Consider the following 23,630-nt stretch of genomic DNA (forward strand, 5'->3'; position numbering starts at 1 on the left):
GAATGTACATCAGGGAGACCGTTTACGGTATTTTTTGAAGACTTTTCGAAATTTTTAGGTATTTTTTTAACAGTAATGAGTCTCATTCCATGCATAAAAGTTGCGGCAAAATTAAATTTTTATGAACCCGTAAAAGCCCGCAACACGGGCAACATTCTGCATACTCTAGGGAAGAAGGATATTATAGAAGTGCGGAAATGTTTGTCATCCTAGGCTCTAATTAATGTAGAAACAATAAAAGCAAGGGCTAAAAACTGGCCAATCTTGAAGACAATTTATGTGGGCATGGCTAAGGGTTTTAGTAAAATCCAATAAAAGCAAGTATTAAGAATAATTCAGTTAAGTATAAAAATGATTAATCAATCGTATAAAACTATGTGGGCATGGTTAAATGTTCTATATAGCTAGTAATATATTACGGAATATAAAAATCCAGGAATATAAAACTTGTATTCGTCAGTATATTTACGGTAAATTTTTAAAAATAGACGGTATATTTTGGAGGGTCGGACGGTATATTTTAACGATAAGTGTGACCGTGGACACTGGTTGTGATATACCTATATACAAAATGGCCGACAATGCGCCGATATTTAAACTTCTGCGTTTCACGTTTCTCCCATCATTCGTAGTGTGTGCTTTAATCCAATAGATCATAATTAAAAGTAATAACCTTGCAAACATACAACAGGTGAGTTTTCCACAAACAGAAGTTTTGGAATTGAATGCAACAATTGCAACAAGAAAACACACATGCTTTATAGTGGAATTTTTGCAAACTGTGAAGTTAGACAATTACAATGCCTCTAAATGTTTAATTCATGAATGTGGTGTAAAGTGTATTCAATTAATACGCCGTAAGACTCCCATTAAAGAATCACCAAGCATCTTTTCATGCCTTTTCAACCATTTTCGCATATCGTCAGTTTTCGCTTTACCGTTCTGTTCTATTCACCGCAAGTTTCAGGGCTGTCGAAGAGCAAATTTATGGTTTTCTGCGCAGATTTCTTTCGGGTCTTTCTATTCTGTAAACCAACCTGCACGGATGCGCAGCGTTAGAAAAAAAAAACCCAAAGAATAAAGGTAGCAAAAGTGAACAAAGTAAGTTGGCAGCCGTTTGCGCAACGGCTCCTGTTTGTGTTCTTTTGTAAGCAAATGCGTGTTTTTTTATGTTCATTTATTTAGCGCTGAGATAAAATTAACAACTAAGAGAAAAAAACGTGAATTCTGGAAATAGGGGCAAAGCATTTCTTCGGAAATGCAGACGCGTGTCATTCGGTGTGTGTGTGCGTGCCTAAAACTGGCGCTTTCTTGCTTTTTTTTTACCCCTCAACCCTTTGATGGCTGATTAATACATTCTAAAATCTCGGAAAATATTCTTCATTTCGCGTTTCTCTCATCCTTCCCTTTCCGTTTATGACGTCTTTCAGATTGTGTGTGCCGCAAAAAAATGTACTAAAAGGTTAACGGTTTGCAATGCCTTTTAATGTTTAATTTATAAATAATAGTTTAATAAACAATAATGTTCAATAATTCCAACGTGCAAACCCCCATTTAAGATTCGACAAACCAAGCGCTTTTTCATTCCTTTTCAATCCATCACCTATCGTCCGTTTTCACTATGACTGCACAGCGTCGCCCCTGTCCATGTGTGTGCGTGCACTTACGCTCTCTTGCACGTATTTCGTGTGCCTTCGTATGTGTGGCCGCCAATTCGTAATTGTGCGCCGTGCTTGGCTTTCACGATGGTCGTTTCTTCCAGAACCTTCTATCGGTTCCCCGTCCTTTAACCGATGGTTTGAAATAGTACCTTTTTTGTGTGTTTTTCTTTATTTTTATCAAATAATTTTCTTTGTTTTATGTTTAAACGAGTTTCTCAACACTGTTGCGGTTGAATGGTTTTGTTTGTTTCTTTCTTTGGGTCAAAATACAATACAATATTTCAAAAATGTTCGTATATTTTGTTCTTCTAAGTGGTTTATTCCCTATTTTCTTTGTATTTTGTTTTGCTGTCGTAAAATTTGTTGTTTCTTTTCGCAATTGTTGTATCCTATCATATGAATATACGTTTTTTTTTTTTTATTAATTTATACAATTTCTAATTGTAAAAGCAAACAATCTTACAGGGGATCATACAATCGCTTTTTGCGTGTTTAGGATGGTTTTTATACTCTGCCTTGCATTGGGACCTTTTTAGGGAAAGCGTTCTTCCCCGTAAATCTACTTATTAAATGTTTATATTTGTTCCAATAGTTAATTAGAATATTGTTTTATTTATTGTTTTTGTGTGTGTTTTTTTCATAATTCTTAAAGTTATGTTTTTTTTTTCAGTATGCGGTTTCAGTTTTTTCCATTTTTTTTTTTGTTTGTTCTATAATTAAAAGTAGTATATATGATGCATAATTAATTTGCTTTATAATTATTAAATTTAAATGTATAATTATAGAATTTGCATCGAGAAACACAATTACAGGGGCTTTAACAGTTGCTATTCTTTTGGTTTTTTGTTTTTGTTTGCGAACTACAGCTTTTAATATTTTTCCATTTTGTTGTTTCCTTTATTTTAAATAAAATTGTAACATGGTAAATAATAAAAAAGGTGTACAGTTTTCCCTCGTGAAAATTGTATTTGTTTTTAATTGAACAAAACAAATCGTATGGAGTAATGAAAATGCTTTTACGAAGTGTATTTTTTAGTATTAGTTTTCTTTCTTCTCCTCTGCTTCTTCCACAAGCCGCGCCAGGCCGGTGATGTGTTCTCTTCGTGCTCTCTTCTTCCTTAGTTCATTTTGTACTGTATTTTTACTGTACTAGTTCTATTGTTAGTAGGATGATTATTGAGTGTTTGATCAGAAAAACGATATACGTAATTATAAAAAAAATAAATCAAATTTACAATACATTTGCCTGTTGTAATAAAATAATTTCTCTTAAACGCCGCAGCCGCCATAATGGAAAACAAATCTCTCTCTCTTATACGAATGTCGATTTTGAATGGACATGACATTTCAATTACAATTTTTCAATCCTAAATGAAATGGGGATGTGTGTGCAGGTGTGGGTGTGGGTGGTGTGTGTCAGTAGTGTCTTCTCTTCTTTTCTTCCTTCTTCTTCTTCCGACTAGTTTATACGAAGTTTCAGCTTGATCGCGATTTTACTTGTAAAAAACCTGATTAGTGAGCGCCACGCATAAACTAAAATTGCTTTTGTTTTCATCATATATTTCTATATATATGTATTATTTTTATTTTCCATTTTCTGCATAGCTGTTTCGTGTTGTTGTTTTGTTGCTTTTGGCTTTTCATGGCGGCTACAATTTGTTTTAGAAATTTGTTTCTTGTATTTGTCTGTGATATATGTAATTTATTAGTTTTTCATTTTGGTAACCTGCTCCAGAGCCGCCTGCTAGCTAGCTAGTCCTTCTAGTACACCATTGCCGCCGCGAACAATCCCAGATCAGTCACCAAAATGTGTTTAAAATTTGAGGAACTCCTCGCTTAGGCCAGTGTCGGGAACTGGCGCTCATCGTTCACCTTGGGGGCGGCATTCTGTTGCCGCTCATTTCCGAAACGCTTGGCGCCACCGCCCAAACCGCCAGCACCACCACCACTGTTGTTGGCTCCCGGACCGCGACGCTCGATTGGCGGCCGGTTGTTTGTTGGTGCCGATGTGGCACCACCACCAGCAGCAGCTCCTTCCTCAGTGTTCTGGCGAGGACCCGATGGCGGGCCATCACGGGGTCCATCACGTGGTCCGCCACGATTGCCGCCCTCAGGACGGGGTCCATCGCGACCAATACCGCCGCCGACACGTGGTCCGCCGCGACCACCGCGTCCGCCGAAGCCGCCTGGACCGCGACGACCGTCATTGAAGTTAAACTGGATATTGAGAACGCGCTGCTGGCGGCCAACGCGCTGTGGGTACATGGCAGGGTCGTATTCAAGTTCCTCTTCGCTCTCATTTTCCTTCTTTTTGTTGCTGGTCAGTACGACCATCTTCTTCCACTGCGATGTGTCCTCACCTGAGAAAATACACACAAGGTTTCAATTAGTATTCGATTATTCCATCCCCCTGCAGGAGGGCTAGGAAGCTATCATATGTTACGCACCTTCTCCGGCCTTGCGTATATTGAAGGTGGGCTTAGTGCGCTGCCCCTGCTGTGCCTTCCACTCGTCCAATGTCAGCTCTTTGGTCTCTTCCTCGGCGGCTGCCTGCTGCTCGCTCTGCTGTTCATTTCCAGACTCGTTGGCCTTGTTTTCTCCATCGGCATTGTTCACACTTGTCTCGCTTTCGTTCTTGTTCACATCATCAATGGCCTCCTTGACCGAACCCCAGTTGTGGGCGCCAGCTCCATCGCGCTTATCAATTGCCTTAACACCTGCGAAATGTAACACAAAAAAATTCATTAATAACATTTTCGTATTTATTTATAGAAGGAGAAGGAATTAAGGTTTTTTCCCGAAGGAAGCCCAAAACAGATCGCAAAGTAAGTTGTTTTATTGTATTCTTATGACTTTTTACTAATTTTTTTTTGTTTTTATTTATCTTACAGAAGAAGCATTCAGAAGCCTTCAACTGGTTGATTTTTGTTTTTTTGGTAAGTGAAAGAAAATACTCAACCTATATATACAGCTAAGGTTATTTGATTCTCTCAAGTCCGATTCCCTTCTGTTATATACTTGTAATTCCATGGCGACTGCCCTAATTGGGACCCCCATCAGCTGGCCCTCAAATATTTACTACGTTCACCTTTGCCTATTGATAGATAAGCGCCAGCACACGATTGTGTGCTGTAAAATCAGATTATACGGAATAAAACACTTGCTCTGCAGAGGTATTCATGTTTTCTCTGAAACAAAATGGGCCTCCTACAATCATATACTTGTGAACGTAAAAGAAAACGCCGCCAGAAAGACGCGCAAACTATTTTTAACACATTTTCACATTTTCCACTTGGCGTCTGAGGCAGGCGGTGAGATTTTTCTCTGCTCTTTGCTTTGCTTGAACTTTTTGGGATTTTAATTTTGGATATTCCAAAAATGAATAGTGAAATAGTGAAAGAAAGATGAGGCGGCGCGGGTATGAGGTTATATAGAAATTTGTATGTTTTCCGATTAATATTGATTTGGCTTGATCCAACGAAAATCCCACCACCACGTGAGCAAAAGATTTATTTCGTCGTTTCCGCGTGTCTCTCATGATGTTTTTGTGTCTTAATTGGTTTACACTTGGCGAAAATTTGATGAATATTGTAATTTTTACCTAAAATTTTATGATTCATATTTCAATAGTACCCTTTCTTTGAATCAAGAAACAGATTGTCATGATCATGATAATTAAATAGGTATAAGCATTGGAATGTCTGTTTGGTTACCAAAACCCCCCTCCCCCCGCCTTTGCACCCGCCTGCTGATTTTGTTTTTGGTTGTCATGGAAAAAATGTTTTTTTTTTTCGTACAAAATTTTCATATTCGGTTTTCTAGTGGGCGGGCATTTTGTTTGTGGTTATGTCCGTCTGCCATGCCATGATGTGTTCCCCTGCACCCGCTACCGCTACAGCTCCCAATCGTCCATTGGGTACTACACTCACCAGTTTTGTCGGATCCAGACTGACGATCGAATTCCCGCTTCCTGTTCTGTCCATCAAAGTTGCGGTTCTGGCGAGGTGGGCGATCACCGCCAGCTCCACTGTTACCCTGGCCGCGATACGGACGGGGCTGACCATCGGGAGGTCCACCAGGGCCATTCTCACGGACATTGCGACGGTTGTTGCGCTGCTCACGTGTTTCGTAGTTGCCATTTCCATTTCCATCGCGCACGCCACCACCATTCTGTTGACGGAAGTTCACGTTGCGCTCACGCTGCTGGCCCTGTCCGCGTTGTTCCCGCTCCTGTCCCTGCCCTTGACCGGTGCCGAATTCACGTGTTCTGTTGCCAAAGCCGCCGCCGCCTGGACGGGGAGCACCACCGCCGCCGCTGCCGCCTTGCTTGTAACCGCCGCTGCTGTTGTCTTTGTTGAACTGTTTGTCCGTGGTAGTAGCGGGCTTCTTGCCTTCGTTGTTGTTGTTATTTTTGTTGAGAGCATTTGGCTTGTTCTCCTTTTCGGCCTGATTTGGTTTCTTAGCGTTTGGTCCTCCGCCAGCGGCTGCTGTCTTGGCCACCTTGACGGCGCCACTCTTGGTGGCTGCCGATGCGGCGGCAGCACCGCCCGCGGCAGGCTGTGGCTGCTTCTTCTTGCTGGCTGCTGTTGCGGCTGCTACGGCAGCGGTCGCCGCCACAAGATTATCTAATGGTTCGGAAACATCATCGTCCATGAACAAGAGTTCATAACGATTTTTACCGGCGCTATCCATGATTTGAGGTTTCTGTGGCTCTTGGCTGCTTTGCTTGCCTGCAAAAGAATTTTTACACAGTTTTAAATTGATTTTTCTTTCCTTCACACCCTCTCCACACACACACGACACACGATGATTTATGCAAACGAGAGTTGAGGTTTTCTGTCACACAATGGAAATTGGAATCGAATCGAATGTCGCTTGTGCGCACGGAAAACTAGATGTTTTTCATTTGCACAATATATTTTGTGTGCTGCTGGTGCGTGTGGAATGAATTTTGTGTTTTTTATTTTAATTTTGCCTCGCTTTGCGCGGAATTTTCCTTACTTTTCTCGCTGGCTGTTGGTGGCTGCTGCTCTCTAACCTTAATTTTCAGCGTTTCTTCGCCTCGCTGCTAGTATTACCTACACATACACGCTAACGACTGCACACGCACATGGCCTGCTCACGCATACAGTTAAGCAAGCCCACATGTGTTCTTGGTATACATAGAAAAACAGAAACTCACGTTTTTGCTGCTCTCGTCACCGGGTGAATGGCAAACAATCGACCAGTTGTCAGATAGAAGCAGGTTTGCTGGCAACTCTCTCGACTACTATTGAGGTGGCAGCCCTACACAGTCGACACAATTAAAAACTTAATTGAAGATTTGGATGCCATCAATTGGGATAAGCTGAAAATAAACATAAAAGGAAAATATTAAATTAAATTAAATACATTAAATTGATTTAATTGTGCGTATAGGTTGAAAGATTGGGTGGATAGTAAAAACCATTTCGAGTTAAGGGATTATCGACAATCGGCTATCGGCTATTTTTTCAGTGGCGGCAGCGTACTTTTAAGCAAATTATACACTTTGTTTCTTCTAAATATTAATAAACATTGAAAGAAAGAAAAAAACAAGGTAACCTGCTAGTTGAATTATGTGTTTGGTCGAAAAAATAATTAAATACTGTGCTCTGATCAACGAAATCGGTTATCGACTGTTTTGTATTTGGCGCCACTTTTAAATTCTTGAACGTGTTACTTTTAAAACGATTTCCTAGATATTCCTTTGAGAAGATCTACTTTTAATTATATTAAATGTAAAGAAAACTGCTTATGATTTTGATAATAACTTTTACATTTTTGTATTTCAGATAACTTTAAAAAAACTTGAATTTTTCGAAAATGTCAGACTGGAGCGAAGAGGTACATATTTGTCTTACACATAAGCATTTTCAAATTTTCCACTTTCTAATGAATCACTCTCCAGGAAGTCGATTCGAATCAAGGAACAAAAGCGAAGGAGGTAGATGGTTGGAGCGACGAGGAGACTCCACAGACAACCGCAAGCCGTGGAGGAGGCCCCCATGGGGTCGATCGCGGCAGTTACCGCGGAGGACGTGCCGGAGGAGACGGTGGCTATACACGTCGCTATGACGCTGAAGATGGTAAAGATCTATAATTTTTTGTTGCATTTCCTGGTTTAGATAATCACGATATAAGCTATGTGTGTGTTTTTTTTGTAATGTAGTTTTTTTTCGTTGTCCTCCCACTGTCCCCCATGCTCGGTAGGGATCTCTTTCTCTTCACATTGCTGCCAATCAGCCAATCGAGTGCAGATGAAGATACCTCCTAGCTGGGACAGGGATGTGGTGATCTACTTTCTCGATAACCTCGATCTGCGAGCATACACCACAATGCCGAAGGTGCGCGAGCTTCGCGATTACTTGTTGACAGCATTTAAAGCGCTGGTGACCAGCGAATGGAATGCTCTGCAGCGTCATGATCGCGAGGAGAAGGAGAAACAGATTCAGGAAACGGCAGTCAGGTCACAGCGCATTATAGAGGAAATCGAGCAAATGCTAAATGAGACGGAATCTGGTGAAAGGCAGAATGAGAATATGTTTAGACAGCTCCAGGAAATGCACATGCAAAACAGGGCAAATTTGGGCGAGTTGTATGATGATTTTGATCACTTTGTGGTGCCCAGGTATCGTCACAGCAGAGCAATGCAAATGCGTGGCAGAGGACGCAGACGTCGTAGAACTGCGTCCCCATCCTCTGAGGAAGCTGAACAAATTCGACACTTCGTAGATCTCTACAGAAACGGCCGTAACTTGAATAGGGAGAACCAAGGAGCTGTACTCCCACATGAATCAGAAGATGAGGCAGCAGCACTTCCTTCCACTTTTGACGCGACGAGATTTCCCCACTGGTTCAGTGATAACTATATGCAGGAGCACAGGATGGTGATGGCGTTGCACTTTGGTTCAATAAGACAGCTGAAAGATCGTATGCCACAACCACCACGCGAACTACAGATGCCATGGGCTTGGCAGGAACTCGAACTGCCGGATGTGGTATCTCACGTGGGGGCAAATAGAGCAGTTGAGCAAATGGAGCAGCGGGTGCGGCAGGAACTGCGGGAACAGGAGCTGAGGGAACTGCAGGAACAGGAGCTGCAGGAGCTGCAAGCAGATGGGTACGGCGGCGGCTACTCGAGCACGCAGGCCAGCGGACTGCAGATCAATGTGGCGCGTGAGCTACAGTCGCAGCACCACCAGGACACCCCCGATGGAGCCTACTTCAGTCGCAACGTGTCGACGCACGACGATGATACAGGCGGTCCACGTGTGGCCGCAACATCCACACCACTAACAAATAACATCCACGACGGGTACGCCTATCTCATCTTTTCTATCCTCTTGGATTGTTTTCCCGCTTACCTTCTATACGGGGGATCCTCTGGAGTAGCCTTCGATGCGATCAGATCTTGCACAACGCAGGAACGAACGGAGAACGTTTAGAAAAGCATGAAAACACAATTTAGTCAATTCAATTAAATTTTATCTTTTTTTTAAAACATTTTCTCAGAGAAAATACGACGACTGTTACGTGCTTTTCATGAAGTTAAAAGTCTAAATCGCAGGCCTACTACGTTAATGCCTTGTACATCTTTTTTTTTTTAATAGAATTTTAGCATGGTTCTGTCATGTGTATTTGGTACATCGATCGATGATAGAGAGAGAGATTACCCCACTTTTTTGTTTCAGACAAACCACTGACTTCCGTCTATCTTTCTGTGAAGAATCTAGCTTCCGTTGCTTTCCGAATCTGATTCAATTAAGATGTACCATTCTGTTAATGTATGTACGTTCCGCAGCTTGACATTTATTCCGAGATCGTCGAGTCTGCTGCTCGATGAGGATAGAACTCCTCTTATGATGCCCGGATCCGAGGGTGCACTCTCGTTGCCACCGGAGTGTTCATTGGAGGCGGAGTTTCCGATGCCATCACAAATGGTGGACAGCGGCAATGGACAGACGATGGAGGTGGAGGACAGCGGTTCCACGATGGTACGCTCTCGACTGGGAGCCACACCATTTCGTCCGTTTCTGCCAGTGATCGACGAGGAGCAGCAGGTGCAACAGCGTAACCTCACCATGTTGCCGCGTGTGCTGGAGATGTCGTTGGATTCGCCATTAGCAGCAGTAGAACGAGCAGCTGAAGGCACACCGGAAGCAGTGGCTGAAGGTACGGTGGAAGCGTTACCAGAAGGCACGCCAGGAGCGGTAGCAGTGGCTTCGCCGACTTCTCCACGTGAATGGAGTGCGGTGTTTCGAACACGCGGACAAATAACGACGAACTACTATGAAACGCCACCTCCACGACCACCAAAAAGGGTTCGTCGAGCAATTCCAGCATCAGTGGATATAGAACGTCGAGCAGATCCAGCATCAGAGGACATAGGACATCGAGCAGATCCAGCATCAGAAGACATACGACCTCAAGAAAATCCAGAGCACATACAGGGTGAACTGCCACGTGTTAATAATGAGTTTACAATGAGTTTTATGGCCACTTTACTACAAGAGGCGACAGACGTGATCGCACATTCTCTACAGATGATTACGATGCCAGAAGTGCAGGAACAGCCCCAGCAAGTAGCGCCGCCACTACCGCCAGATGAAGCTCTGGTAGATCCTCCCGTTCTTCCAGAAATCTTAAACGAATCATTGCCCAATATATCGGAGAGCGCAGTACCGAATATAGAAATAATGGATCCCCTTCCGGTGGTACAGGTGTTACAGCCCACAATACCCTCCTTAGCCGACTTAAGTGATCACGCTGTCGTCACTGATGTGCAAATTCTGCCACCATTAAATCTGGACAGAGCCAAAGAACAGTCAAGAGGATCAGCAGGATGTCCAGCCATAGATCAAACGGGAGGATCCGAAGATCGGAGTGAGGAAATAACAGTCGTGCAAGCGTCGTCTTTGCAGCAGAACGTGGCCACCGAGGATCGTTTGCATCAACAACTCATGGAAAATGTAGCTTTCATAATCGAGCACAAGGACATGCTCCGGCTGATGATCGATCATCAGAAGCATCTCAGCGATCACTACCAGTACACCGCAGAAGAGAGCAGCAGCTGTGGTACACAGACAAATTATCGCTGCCTCCCCGCTGTTCAGACCTACGATTTCGATATTATTTTGAATATGCCTCGGTCAAAGCTGCAACTTGTCCATGGTCTGTTGAAGGCGCTCATCACGTTGCCACAGGTGGATCTGCAGAATGCATCGTTCATCAGGAACCGCCTAGATGCGGCGAATGCCTTTCGCTATGTCCTGGACTTGAAGACGGCAGGCATTGTGACGCTATGCGACGATGGGAGATTCTTTTCGTTGAATTAATCGGTCTCATTCATTATCAGTATTTAGGAATATTTATATTTCATAAATATATAATTAGTTTTTAAGTTTTAAACCACATTTGACTACAATGAATTGAATAATTTTGTTGACGAATTATCTTATATCTTCAATTTTAAAAAATATCCTTTCATTATTGAATGGAAATATTTATAATTTGATTACTTATTAATCTTTTAATAGAATTCATCAGGCTTTACTTAGTCTTTAAAAAAAAAAAATTGCAGTCTTACAATGAAATAGGGACAGATTTGAATATTTAAATTATATAACAATATAGTTTTTGTTTAATGTTTATTTTCTGTGTGTTTTATCAACCATTGTGTCCTCTTTAATGTTATTAAAACTATATAAAGTGTGATGTCTTATTCCTTAAATTATTCTGTTTTTCTTCTGTTGTGTAAATTTTAAATTTAATATTTACTAAAAATGTATTTGTAATTCAGGCGAAGGACGCCGTGGAGGCTTTAATCGCGACCGTGGAGATCGCGGCGACGGCGAAGAACGCGGAGAACGGAAAGAACGTCGTCGCAAAGATGACGATGAAGACGATTTGAATAACAACAAGGACGGAGAAGATGCCGAGAAAAAGCGGGAGTTTTATATCCCGCCAGAACCATCCACCGATGAAGCTGAGATTTTCAGCACTGGCATCTCATCGGGCATCAATTTTTCGAAGTATGATAACATTCCTGTGAAGGTAAGTCTCTCGAGAGTCATTTTAAAATTCCGAATTGATACTAAATTGAATTGATATTTCAATAGGTAAGCGGCGATAATCCACCAGCTGCCATAAAGAAGTTCGAAGATGCTAAATTGAGGGATATTATCGCGGCAAATGTGACGAAATCGGGCTATAAGTTGGCCACGCCCATTCAAAAGGTCGCCATACCGGTGATTGCCGCTGGCCGTGACCTGATGGCCTGTGCTCAGACTGGTTCTGGCAAGACGGCCGCCTTCCTCGTGCCGATACTCAACTTATTGTTGACCGATGCCGTCGATCTGGAGATTGGCAAGCCACAGGCTGTGATCGTATCGCCCACTCGCGAGTTGGCCATTCAGATCTATCACGAGGCTAGGAAGTTCAGTCACGAGTCGTATTTGAAGATCAGCATTTTGTATGGCGGCACTTCGGTCAAGTACCAGAACGAGTCGATTATGATGGGATGCCATCTGCTGATTGCCACCCCAGGGCGTCTGCTTGATTTTGTGGAGCGTGCTTTCATCACTTTCGACGATACCCGTTTCCTTGTCATGGACGAGGCCGATCGCATGCTGGACATGGGCTTCTCGGAAAGCATGCGCAAGATTGTCACTCACTGCACAATGCGCGCCCAGCATCAGACCTTGATGTTTTCGGCCACATTCCCCCAGGAGATCCAGCGCATGGCTGGCGAGTTTCTCAACAACTATATTTTTGTAACTATTGGCGTTGTTGGCGGTGCTTGTTCTGATGTCAAGCAGACAATCTATGAGGTTACAAAGTACAACAAGCGCCGCAAATTAATTGTAAGTATTGAACCAAGTCCATACCATTGAATCACCCCTCCCTAAATAATTGATTAATTTTATAGGATATTTTGAAAGAAAGCGCCGATGGCACCATTGTCTTCGTTGAGACCAAACGTGGCGCCGATTTTCTGGCCTCGTATTTGTCGGAAGCCGAGCATCCCACAACTTCGATTCATGGCGATCGACTACAGAGTCAGCGCGAGCAGGCTCTGCGCGACTTTAAGACTGGCAAGATGAAAGTGCTCATTGCCACATCGGTTGCTTCTCGTGGTCTAGGTAATCTATAAATTTAAATTAATATTCAGATAATTTACGTTCCATTTTGATGCATTTCTGATCAGATATTAAGAACGTCAAGCATGTCGTTAACTACGATATGCCCAAGACCATTGATGACTATGTTCATCGTATTGGGCGCACCGGTCGTGTGGGAAATAATGGTCGGGCCACTTCGTTCTTTGATCCCGATCAGGATTCGGCCTTGGCCTCAGATCTGGTTAAAATTCTTGAGGGATCTGACCAGGTAGTGCCAGGATTTCTACGCGTTTTGAGTGGTGGCGGTGGCCATGGCGGTTACGGGTCCCAGTTTGGTGGCTATGATGTTCGCGGAAGTGTAAGTTTTAAATATTAAACAATTACATAATAGCTTTAAATTGTTTTACTAATTATGATCCATTTTCTGCACTGCACAAACAGGGCAATGTCATCCAGGAAGCTTCAGCTGTAGAAGATCAACAGGAATGGGACTAGGCCGCTCTGACTAAAAAGAAAAACCATTGACTAAAATAAGGCTTATATATAGAAGTAAAATATATATGTACATATATATATATATATATATATGTATGAATATGAATATATATGAATATATATATGAAGCCTTTATAAACATCAATTGCCTTGCATAAGTTGGCACATTTTCAAATAAAAGAATAATTCATATATGATCAATAATGTACATTTTTATATATTCTGTTGCTAGAAAACAATTCTATTTCGATTTAAGCAAAGAGAGAAAAGTGGAGGTAATGAACTGCACATGATGTTGTGGATTGAGCACTTCTCTTCTCTCCTTGCATAAATATCCCTAAAAATCTTGTTATTTTTAGATTATAACAAAGCTATTTTATTCTATTTGAATTTGTTGAAGCTATGTTTGATATAAATATTGAGAGATGTCTTAAGTATTATAGAATATTCTGTTTTAACTAATACTAGTTAATCCACTTGAACACAAATGTATACCCCTATTAGAATATTCTGTTCGTGCTTATCCCGTTCTGAAAATTATTTACATTTTGTTTACATCATGCAAGTGTATTGTATCTTTGCTCTTGGTGTTGGCTTTCTATCGTAGTACTTTAATATCCTATAATCAAAGTTCTAATCAGTAGCGCTAGTTCTACATCTAGCCAGAACTATCCATCGACGAAAGATTTTCAGCATCGGCAGTTCATCGGGCAACAACTCTTCCAAGTACTACAATATTCCAGTCAAGGTAAGTCTGTCAATAGAGATTTAAAATAGCAGGGAAAATACTAATTTGTATCGAACTTTTAATAGATAATCGGCGACCCAAAACGAGATGCCAACGTGAAGAAACAAAGACAGAGATGGGAAAGCTACAAGGTTGTGAGTCCATTCAAAAGACCGTGACAATAATCAGTAATCAAATAATAAGTTAAGGCACCAAAATTAGTTGTGGATTAGATTCCTTAAGAGGCTTTCCTCCATCTGTTGCGAAAATGTCATTCAAAACGACATACCCTTCGAGTTCTCCCTTTGTACCGAGTATAATCATATGTTTGTCTTTATGGACTCATCCTTTATGTTTCATGTTTGTTGTTTGTCTCTCCGCCTGTGTTTGCCATTACTCTCTCTCTCTCTCTCTCTCTCTTTGGCTCTCTTTTACGGCTTGAAGCCGGCTTTTTGGATTGCCTCGTCTGGCCTCGCCCTGCGTCTGCGAATCTTCGTCCCTCCCACCCCCACAAACAAAAGCTACGTTTCTGCGTTTTCTGTCTTTGCGACACACGCACAGCCGAGACAAAATCAATAAATGACTAAAGCCACCACGCCTTTGGCTGCTCTTCGTGGTGGGATTCACGCTGCCTCGGACATGTGAAGGCAGACGGTTTCAGTCTCTGACGGCATTTCCCAGCGTGCAAACACGCGCTTTCGGCGCGCTTTCCAACTAAATTCCAACAAAAACAAAGAAAAGTAATATTAAACAGTTGATAAATGAAACGAAATAGTATAATTTCTATATGACCGAAAGATAGGATGGCTTTCTGCCTGAGAGCATGCTAGCCAAATGAATAGTTTCAGCCATTTGGCTTTGTGCATTAACTATTATAAGTGTCTGGTGTTTTTGGTGATTGTTTAACCTAAATGCAAGAAGCGATTATGAAATAAGCAAACAGTTTCCAATGTTGTTTTCGTTGTTCGCCTGAAGAGGCCCAAAAGGTACTTCAGCTGTGAGGAAAAACTACGCGTAGTAGTTGTACGCACTTTGGACTGTTGGATGGGTTTTTTTTTTTGGGGAGAGTCCTCGTTATTGTCGCTGAGGGTAATGACTGAACCCACCCTTTATCAGGCATCGACCAACCCACTTTTACTAGCCATCAAAGTCTTTGCCGGCAAAGTCTTTGCACTTATTTCTCTTTTTACATATTTTTCCTTTGTCGATTGCGTGTTGGATTTTTCTTGGCACGCAAACCGAATTTTGCATTCGTTTTTAAAGATTTATTATAAATTGTAAACATCATGGAGTTTTCTCCGACTGAACTTTCGGTTTCGGGCGCTCAGCTGATTAATCAATGTAACCTTTTGACCCATTCAGCGGACTAGTTAACACGCAAAAAGTTTATCCCCAGACAAATTTAATAACATTTAATTGAAAGCGTCAGAACGAAAACAAATTAAACATCCCACAGCCAAAAACTACACAAAAATTGAGTCAAAACAAATCAACGAAATAGATTTTGGCACAGTATGAGCCAAAGTTTTGATAGTTCACATGGAGGAGGAGGACCTGGAGTTGGTTATCCAGAGCGTCAGTCCTCGGAGGATGTGCCCGAATCTACAGCCACAGCAACGACAAGAACAGGAACACCAACAACAACAGCCGGAGATGCCCGACAAGGAGCCGGAGGAGAGGATGATTTCACCGATGACAACAATTTCGAATCGAATTTGCGACGTCGCAAAGGCAAAATAATATCCTGTGCCAAGGAGACCATCGAGAATGGTGAGTAGTGCCAAAGACAAGACAACAAATATTCCCTTACCAATGTCTACTTTTTGTAGTATATATATACATATATATGCTTCTATCCTACCAATATCTATTTGTATATGCTTGGCATGTGTAAGCAGATGAATATTTGAGTGGCAATTGCTTTCAGCCATCCACAGAGCAGAGCAGACGAAGAAGAACTGCCAGAACCTATTCATTTGTCATGGATAGAAAATAGAAAATTGCATAGGTAGAGGTAGATGTAGAGGTAGAGGGGGATAGGTGGAATGAAGGCGTGTGCGTACACCTGCTACATGCTACTGGGCGCGTTGGGTCCTGCCATATCCGTTATATGGTTTTTTTCCTTTCTTTAATCAAAACGCTTGACTAGCTTGAAACTTTGATTGGATCTGAGTTCGCTTCCAGCACACGAACTTTCAACATTTCCGTTTTTATATTTAAAGTTTTCTCAACTTTAAAGGCAGAGCCAGTGGCAACCGTTTAAAATAAATTTTTTCTTATATGAATTATTAATATTTCATATGTGAGAGAGCGGTTTATGGTCTTGAAATGTAGTTTTGAGGAGTGGCGTGTATAAGGAGGAGTGTATAAGGAAAGTTTCGATAGTTTCATTCAGGCAGTACACGTATGAGTCGAAAAAGGTACGATAGGGTATATGATACCTTTTCTGGATAATTACATATATTCCTTATGCTAAATAAATTCTTAATTAAGAGTAAAATTCTAGTACTATGTGAGATATTAAGCTGGAGAGGCATTCATTTTAATAAACATTAACTAGTTCTTGTGAGAATGAAACTAGATTAAAGATTTTAGGTCTGAAACGTTTTTCAATATACTAGATAGACTTTCATTCATAGAACTATTATAATAAATGATATATCAATCAAGTTTCTTTTAAATAGAGACTAAATTTCGTTGTAATATTTAAGATCTATTACCGTTTCGCTCTTACAAGTTTCCGGAAAAGGAAACCTATTTAACCACAATTTAATATTCCACATAAATATTTATTATTGGAACAACAACCTCTAGTTGACCCACTCGATCCATTCGAAATTAACTTTTAAAGGGATATCCAACTCAACAAGGCGAAACTACTGGTCTTTTTGCATTTCTTGCACGAACCAACTATCAAATTACCCTAAAATGACTTTCAGATTGTCGTACTTCCTGTTCTGTTGTGGCAGAGTCGTCGGGCTCCAGTTGTTGCTGTCAACATTAGACAAATAAAACTAACTTTGCCATTGGATCCCCTTACTGTTTTGTCTGTGTGATGGAGGAGAAGACGCTCCATCGCCATTGTCCCAGTGGAGTCTTTTGTGCTGTTGAAAAGCTATTGAAAGGCGTCGTCTAAAGAAGAAGGAAGGCGCACTTTGAATTATTTATGTAGCCGTCGACAAAGAAAATGCGTTTCAAGCGCTGCATTTGCCCCTAGCCGCTGCTGCCGCTGCTCCGAATGAGGGTGTAATATAGGGGTTTCTATTCCCTTTGGTTGGTCTTTAATTGATTGGGCTGGGCGTCTGGCTGACGGGGCGTTAAAGGAACTTTGTTGCGCAGAGGCTTCTTTCATTGTCTTGTCTTGGTCTGGGAGCGAAAGCTCGCTTTATTAGGAGCTGAATGAGCAAATGGATTAACTAGTTTAGTTCAAGTGTTCAAGCCCTATTCGAACTGATTGTATGCCAGTTGATGAGGGGGCTGCTAATTAATTTGATTAGCTTTTATGGGTCAAGGTTGTGTTTGTCATCGACTCGAATGTGTTCTGTGCGTGTGCGGGTGGATGAATGAAGTGTGTCATGTAAATAATATCGTGTGTGCTTTCTCCTATATGGAATTCATGACCACAAGGCATTTTTTATTATTATATGCATCAGAAGGCTGACAAGGCACGACAGAATGAAGGAAGGGGTTGGGTTTTTCATGAGAACGCCACATATACAGACATGCAGTTGTACATACATATAATCATAGTTGAATGGGGGTTTCATTGGTAAATAATAGCCTGAAGTGTGTGCTTTTTCATGTGGCATTTTTCAACACAAATATCTAGTATATTATGTAACTATATTTGATTATTGAAATCAAAATAATATGGCTTACTGGAATTATAACTGAAATACCAATGATTTGATTACTAAACTTTGCCTTTTATTATTACTATATGCTATATAGTACTAAAAAGCTTCAAAAAAACCAAAAACGGAATATTCCGCTCATTCGAGAGTGCTGATTGGTGCTATGGATGTCAAAATCAACTCAGAGATGAGTCGGATGGTATGTGTTCCAGATCAGGAAAGGTACAAGTATCTGAAACCTCATGGGCATTGATCAGATTCAAACTTGTTCCTTAAATCCAATCGCTCATTCATTTCATGTTTCCGAGTGACAACCTTCGGAGCAACAAGAATAGTTCACAATACTGCGGCAAATGGTTTTGTTCACATAAATATTTTGAATATCACAGTGGGTTTCTATTTAATTATTCACATTGTTGGAATTCATATTTGAACACATTTTTCTTTTCCATTTTTAATATTCTTTGCAAACAACGTTGAATATTTAACGAATGAACGATCTAACCAAAAGTCAATTTCTTTCGCAGGCAGAAGTTACGATTTCTTATTTTCCTTCATCATCTCTCATACATATAATCATCAATCTTGTGTGGAAAATTCTCTCGCAATTTGCCCTAACAAGCTCTCTGTTTCCGCTAGAATTTCTAATAAAATTCCATGGTCTCTCTGCCACTTCGTTAGCCGTGAAAATTGCACAACGATTTTTACAACGTGTTGTGGCATTTTCTAGCTCAAGCTACGGACTCTCACCCTCTGCCATGGCCGCCTGACCCAAACCTGGACCCCAAAACCCAACCCTCTCTATTGGCTCTTCATCGGGCAGGGGGACTCCACTTTGTTCGGTGGGTGTTTCAGGAAGTGCGCGGATTTACGTGTTGCCAAAATGGCAGACATGACTTTTAAACTTTACTGACAAACTGGCAGAACCTCTCAAAGAGAGAGAGAACGAGAGAGAGAGAGTGAGTGACGGTGACGGTGACGTGGCTAACATATAGGAGAGCGTTCTACCACTAAACTACCTTAACAACTGCATTGCGTGCGTTAGAAATTAGATGAAAATTGGCCAAATACTCGGTACGTTCGGAAGCACCATCGATTTTTGGTCGCGGCTCCTTGTGCATATCGCTTCCATGTCTGGTCGTGTCTGAGTAATGGAATTGAAATAAAACTCCACTCATATCTATCGTTAGCTTTTGTGGCCCCTATTTCTTTGTCCTGGTCTAGAATCCACCGAACGCGACCCATTGTCGTACTTTCTGTGTTTCTTGTTTGCTTTTTTCCGTATGATTGTTTGGCTGTCATTTTTATTTGCGATGCCTTCAGGCCACCGACGGGGGAATTTCTGTTCTGTGGCTGCCATCGGCATTGATGGGCGCCACAGCCAGCCATCCACTCATTTCCCCCAGTAATACTTAGTGCTATCCGGGGTATTGTATACAAACACCCTGAATCTGACAGTTAACCCCTTTTTGTGGTGGAGCTTAAGTGGGGAAAATACATTTTCGCGCTTTTAAAATATTATGGAATATTATTTATGATTTATTTGGTCAGAAGTTTGTGTTTGGGAATATAATAGTTTAGTTCTTGCATAAAATATTTTCGCTTGTTTTAGAAATGTCAATATTTTTGATCAATTTGTATAGTTTGTGGCGGTTGGTATGTCCAGATAGATAAAAGTTGTGTATTTGCTCATATTTCTTTAATTGTGGTTAAGTTTGAAAAAGTCATTATTTCTCTTTAAATTTTAAGCCGATTAAACGTCTAAAGTTTTCCATTCTGTGCATTAATCAGTCATTTAAAATTTATTTAGATTTATTAAATAAGAAGATTGCTCTTAATTCTGTTTCTTGTAGCCAAGAAGAACCTAGAAAGAGCTATTCTAGTATTAGTTTCATAAATACAGTCTGGATAAATCCGTTTTCCCCAGATGTTATTTTAGAGGCTCTTATGGATTTCGCTCTGCCTCTGCATATGAGCTCTCTCAACGGTTGAGCCACATCTTTAGTATATTCTTATGTACACACATATGTGTATGTTTTCGCATTTGGATTTCTTTAGAAAGTTGAAACCCTTTTGACCTGTATTCGTATTTTGCGTAGACACAGACCTTCTTGCTTGCACCTTCCATGCCTTGGGACTGTTTGGCTACGTTTTCAATTTCGTTTCAGTAAGCTTTTACCACCAGACCCATTGATCTTGGGGCCCAACATATTTCACTTGGCTCACTGAGACTCGCTTTCTTAAGCCAAACAAAAGCCCCATGTAATGTTTATATAGTCGACTTTTTTATGCTTTTTTTCTATCTCCATATTAATGCCTTTGTCTAAGGAAAAAGCTTTTGGCTCAGCTTGAGGCAAATATGGAACACACAAAAACCCCATAAAAAACATGGATGGAAAAGCTGTATTTGTGTGAGACTTGCAGTTTTTCCTTGCACACTCAAAGCGATGTTTGAAATGAGCGATGCACTTGAATTTTGCGAGTAATTGGGGAAAGAGGACACAGACCCAGAGACCCCCAATGGAGATTAAGCCCATGCTGGGGCCCCCCATTATATAGCCATTAGTTTGTCGGCTGCACTTTGGCTTAGCTTCAACGGCAAACTGATTTCGCAAATCAGAAGATTTTAATGGCCTTTCATTGTTTGTGCTGCTGCATTCTTTATGGCGTTTAAGTGCGCATCCGTTTCCCGTTGAAAAATTGATGGTGGTTCCCAAGGCGAAGCGGAAACCTCTAAAAACCTCTAGAGAAAAAAAAAGAAAAAGGAAAGGACGAAGAAAATTCAGTGTCAAGGGAAACAAAACTTCGTGCTTTTTTCCTATAATTTACACAAAGTGTTTTTCATAAATCATACGGATATATGTATATATAACTTTATATACATTCCCTACCTCCCTTCGATTCATATCATACTCTCGTATATTGCATAATCAAATTATGCAAAGCTGTCTGTTTATTTGAAAAATGCTTGCGGTCGTGAGGTCACGACGTCGTCGTCTTTTTGGGGGGCATCAACGATGGATTGCAGACACAGGATACACGCATACGAACGAGCAGTCCGCAATCCTTACTTCCCCCCAGGCTGCTAATCTTTTCCATCGTTCTTTGCAGGTCCTTGCCCCGTCTTTGTATGTCTGAGGAATCGTATTGTATCTGGGGGTTTGCGTTTCCTGCATAAAAAGTTTTCTTTTTACTCATTTTTTTTAGTGACATGAAAGTCAATATTCCACCCCGCCAATATGAGAATTTGATTAATGCGGGTAGCGACAGTTGATTAAATTCAGATACATGATAGACTTAATATATATAATTTGTAGTAATTGTATAAAAGGTAAATGCCAGAATCTCCATGAGGTTGGAACTTTCAAGCGACAAAATTGAATTTAAAAGATTTTTTTATCCATTTAGGAAAGTTTTCATATCCGTTTACAGTGGCATGAATCTTACCTTTAACTTCATTATCTTCCTCTAAGATTTTACTTTGAATAGTAGTTCCTGTCAATCAGTAAAATTTTTAGTGAATGTAAAATTATTTCTGCACTTTGGAGCTTCCTAAACGAAGCTCCTTTCAGTTTCAAATTCATTTGAATAAGATCTAAATATAATTCCGCAGAAATGAATTTATGCACGGTACTCAGGGAGTCAGTTTCGTTTTCATTACACAGATACTAACTAACACACAGAGACGGCCGGAGTCTTGTGCATAGAAAGCATGTAGGATTTTCGTTGCATGTTGGTTTAATTAGTTTATGAATACGATTTTCATTTGTTAAGTAATTCTTTACAGAGTTTAAAAGTATACAAATGCAACTAAAAGCTAAAGAACATTGAAATGCTTCTGGGTAATAGAAAAATACTATCATGGGGGAGCTAATTGGAAAAATTATTAAATTAAAAGAAGAAGCTTTTTGGCCGCATATTCGCATGATTGCGGATAACTGAGTGAAAAATATAGTCATGTGATTGGAACTCTCTAATAGTTTTATTTCTTTGTGCTGGATGGTAATCATTTTTAGTTACTGCAGACTTTTCAAAGGAATTTAGAGGCTTGAAGAAATTTTAAATACACAGCTAATTGATGCCTATTATTATTGGGTACTTGAAACCATAAAATCTTTTCATAATCTGAATCGGTAGACGGCAAGGCCCTATCTTATGTGCCCTGTTGCACGGTACACGTTTAAAAAAGTGCTTGCCTCCAACAAAATGTTTGCCGACCCTCTGATCTCAATCTTAGTGACTTGTTAATGAACCCAACTTTTCCATGGCCAACTTTTAACCAATCAGATCTTTCATTACAGAGGAGTGCCGAAACCCAAGGAGCGGCGATGCCTGTGTTCTGTTTTGCTGTGCAGTTGTAAAATCTTGATATGCAAATGTGCATATTTTGGTGTCTATCATCTATGCAGCACAAATGGAAGCCCCAACAGAATCGTCTTGCCCTTGTCTGTCTGGGTACCTATCTGCGGCTATGCCTCAGCAAGTTGCCACCGGATGTTTCTGTGCATATGTATATAGCTGCAATATGTTTGAGGGAAGCCTGCCCAAACCCTGGCCCGACTGTCAGATGATGCGGGATTTTGTGTGTGTGTGTGGGGAGAAAACTGTAACCAATCCATCCACAATTCGGATTTTGTGTGCGTTGATGTTTCAAATTGTTTAAGTCATCGCAGCCTCAACGTCAACATCATCATCACCCTCAACTGCTGCTGACATTGAGAGGAGCTTATTTTCAGCAGAAAAACCTCCATAAAGTCCTGTGTTTTTCCTCTATCCGTAGCTCTGTGCCAGGTGCATGTGAGGATATTCCTTTCATTTGGATCTCTGTTTTCTGTGTGCATGTGCGTGGCTTATACCCTTGATTGGCTGCTAATACGATTGGCTTCCGTCAACGGTCGTCCCTCCACTCGGAACCACTTCATGCCTGACCAAAGCTTGTTTCCTGAATGCCTAATTAGTTCGTGTTTTATTGAGAAGCCTCGAAGGAAACTCTAATTGGAAGGGGCTTTCTGTGCAGTGTGGACTGTGGCTGTGGGTTGGGGGCCATCGGAGGCTTATGCATGTTGCAATTGCAATTTGTGGCATGTAATTCAATTAAAAGTAAATCCTCAGGGACTTTTTAAGGAAAGGAAATTGCTGGTAGCATCCCAAGTGGAACGAAAAAAGGGGAAAGATTAAGGAACTTCATTTTTAATTGACTTGGAACCTCAAACTTGCTAAAATTGAGGTATTGAAAGGAAAAAAATATCTAAAAATTGAGAAATGAGCCATAAAAGCCAACAGAAAGTGGAAAATTTCCTACATTTTGTGACAGGCAAAACCCATCTTGGTGAATTTTAACCAAAGAAATGCTTTTTAAACTATTATTTCCTACATGGGTTTCATTCGAATTTTCCTTTGGCATATTCAGTATCTCTATCGAATTTCTATACCGCATACCAGTTGTCTACCAAAACTATGTTTCCCATTACTGGCTGCAATCTCCATCTATGTCTGCACATTTCCCCATACATAGAACATCGGAATTGTAGTTTCCTTCCCTTCCCCCACATCTATTCATGTTAACTATGTGCAACATTCCTTTGCCCTTAAACTAGTTGGCAGGCAAACCAGAGCCAGTGGCACACCAGTCATTGTCCGAATTCGATTTCAGACAAAGTCAAACTGCAGTTCTGTAGTTTTAAGGGGCGACAAGGAGTGGAGTGGAGGAGACCGACCACTCAATGGTCTACTCGTCGAGCCAATCTGACAA

General features: G+C 40.9%; 3 protein-coding genes across 12 annotated transcripts in view; 2 read left to right on the forward strand and 1 right to left on the reverse strand.

The window, feature by feature from the left end:
• Nucleotides 1–521: 521 nt before the first annotated feature.
• Nucleotides 522–13,320, forward strand: LOC4817921 (ATP-dependent RNA helicase vasa-like). 4 transcript variants are annotated; one of them, XM_033379940.1, is made up of 7 exons: nt 522–691; nt 4,434–4,486; nt 4,553–4,595; nt 7,474–7,526; nt 7,591–7,768; nt 7,893–8,997; nt 9,484–11,114. In XM_033379940.1, the coding sequence occupies exons 4-7, from the start codon at nt 7,506–7,508 to the stop codon at nt 11,015–11,017; spliced, it is 2,838 nt and encodes a 945-aa protein (XP_033235831.1). In that variant the 5' UTR covers nt 522–691; nt 4,434–4,486; nt 4,553–4,595; nt 7,474–7,505; the 3' UTR covers nt 11,018–11,114. The 4 variants fall into 4 exon arrangements, with proteins under 4 accessions (XP_033235831.1, XP_033235830.1, XP_033235832.1 ...); XM_033379939.1 differs by lacking the exon at nt 522–691 and adding an exon at nt 886–1,101; XM_033379941.1 differs by lacking the exon at nt 522–691 and adding an exon at nt 1,348–1,462.
• On the reverse strand, nt 2,901–9,192 carry vig (vasa intronic gene). 2 transcript variants are annotated; one of them, XM_015179933.2, is made up of 5 exons: nt 9,047–9,192; nt 6,844–7,008; nt 5,591–6,391; nt 4,109–4,378; nt 2,901–4,021 (listed from the first exon to the last, which is right to left on the reverse strand). In XM_015179933.2, exons 3-5 carry the CDS (start codon nt 6,351–6,353, stop codon nt 3,498–3,500), a joined length of 1,557 nt encoding a protein of 518 aa, XP_015035419.1. In that variant the 5' UTR covers nt 6,354–6,391; nt 6,844–7,008; nt 9,047–9,192; the 3' UTR covers nt 2,901–3,497. The 2 variants fall into 2 exon arrangements, with proteins under 2 accessions (XP_015035419.1, XP_001357351.1); XM_001357315.4 differs by lacking the exons at nt 6,844–7,008; nt 9,047–9,192 and adding an exon at nt 6,663–6,813.
• A 153-nt stretch (nt 13,321–13,473) lies between the features above and the next one.
• The window catches only part of wwk (white walker), a 36,522-nt gene continuing 26,365 nt past the window's right edge, over nt 13,474–23,630 (forward strand). For 5 of the 6 annotated variants that reach the window (XM_033379937.1, XM_015179927.2, XM_033379935.1 and 2 more), the window contains exons 1-3: nt 13,474–14,045; nt 14,111–14,764; nt 15,387–15,794. In XM_033379937.1, the coding sequence (XP_033235828.1) occupies nt 15,539–15,794 (256 nt within the window). In that variant the 5' untranslated portion in view covers nt 13,474–14,045; nt 14,111–14,764; nt 15,387–15,538. The remainder of the gene's footprint in view (nt 14,046–14,110; nt 14,765–15,386; nt 15,795–23,630) is intronic. The other variant, XM_001357313.4, reaches the window with a different exon arrangement.

Source organism: Drosophila pseudoobscura, chromosome 4 (genome assembly GCF_009870125.1).
Source record: "Drosophila pseudoobscura strain MV-25-SWS-2005 chromosome 4, UCI_Dpse_MV25, whole genome shotgun sequence".
NCBI lineage: Eukaryota > Metazoa > Arthropoda > Insecta > Diptera > Drosophilidae > Drosophila > Drosophila pseudoobscura.

Excerpts from the sequence above, each read along its gene's own strand:
- vig (XM_015179933.2), bottom strand. The coding sequence starts at position 6,353 with ATGGATAGCGCCGGTAAAAATCGTTATGAACTCTTGTTCATGGACGAT. Across the intron at positions 4,379-5,590 it reads GTCTGGATCCGACAAAACTG|GTGTTAAGGCAATTGATAAG; the intron begins GTGAGTGTAGTA and ends TACATTTCGCAG. Across the intron at positions 4,022-4,108 it reads TATACGCAAGGCCGGAGAAG|GTGAGGACACATCGCAGTGG; the intron begins GTGCGTAACATA and ends GTATTTTCTCAG.
- LOC4817921 (XM_033379940.1), top strand. The coding sequence starts at position 7,506 with ATGTCAGACTGGAGCGAAGAG. Across the intron at positions 7,527-7,590 it reads TGTCAGACTGGAGCGAAGAG|GAAGTCGATTCGAATCAAGG; the intron begins GTACATATTTGT and ends ATCACTCTCCAG. Across the intron at positions 7,769-7,892 it reads TCGCTATGACGCTGAAGATG|GGATCTCTTTCTCTTCACAT; the intron begins GTAAAGATCTAT and ends CATGCTCGGTAG.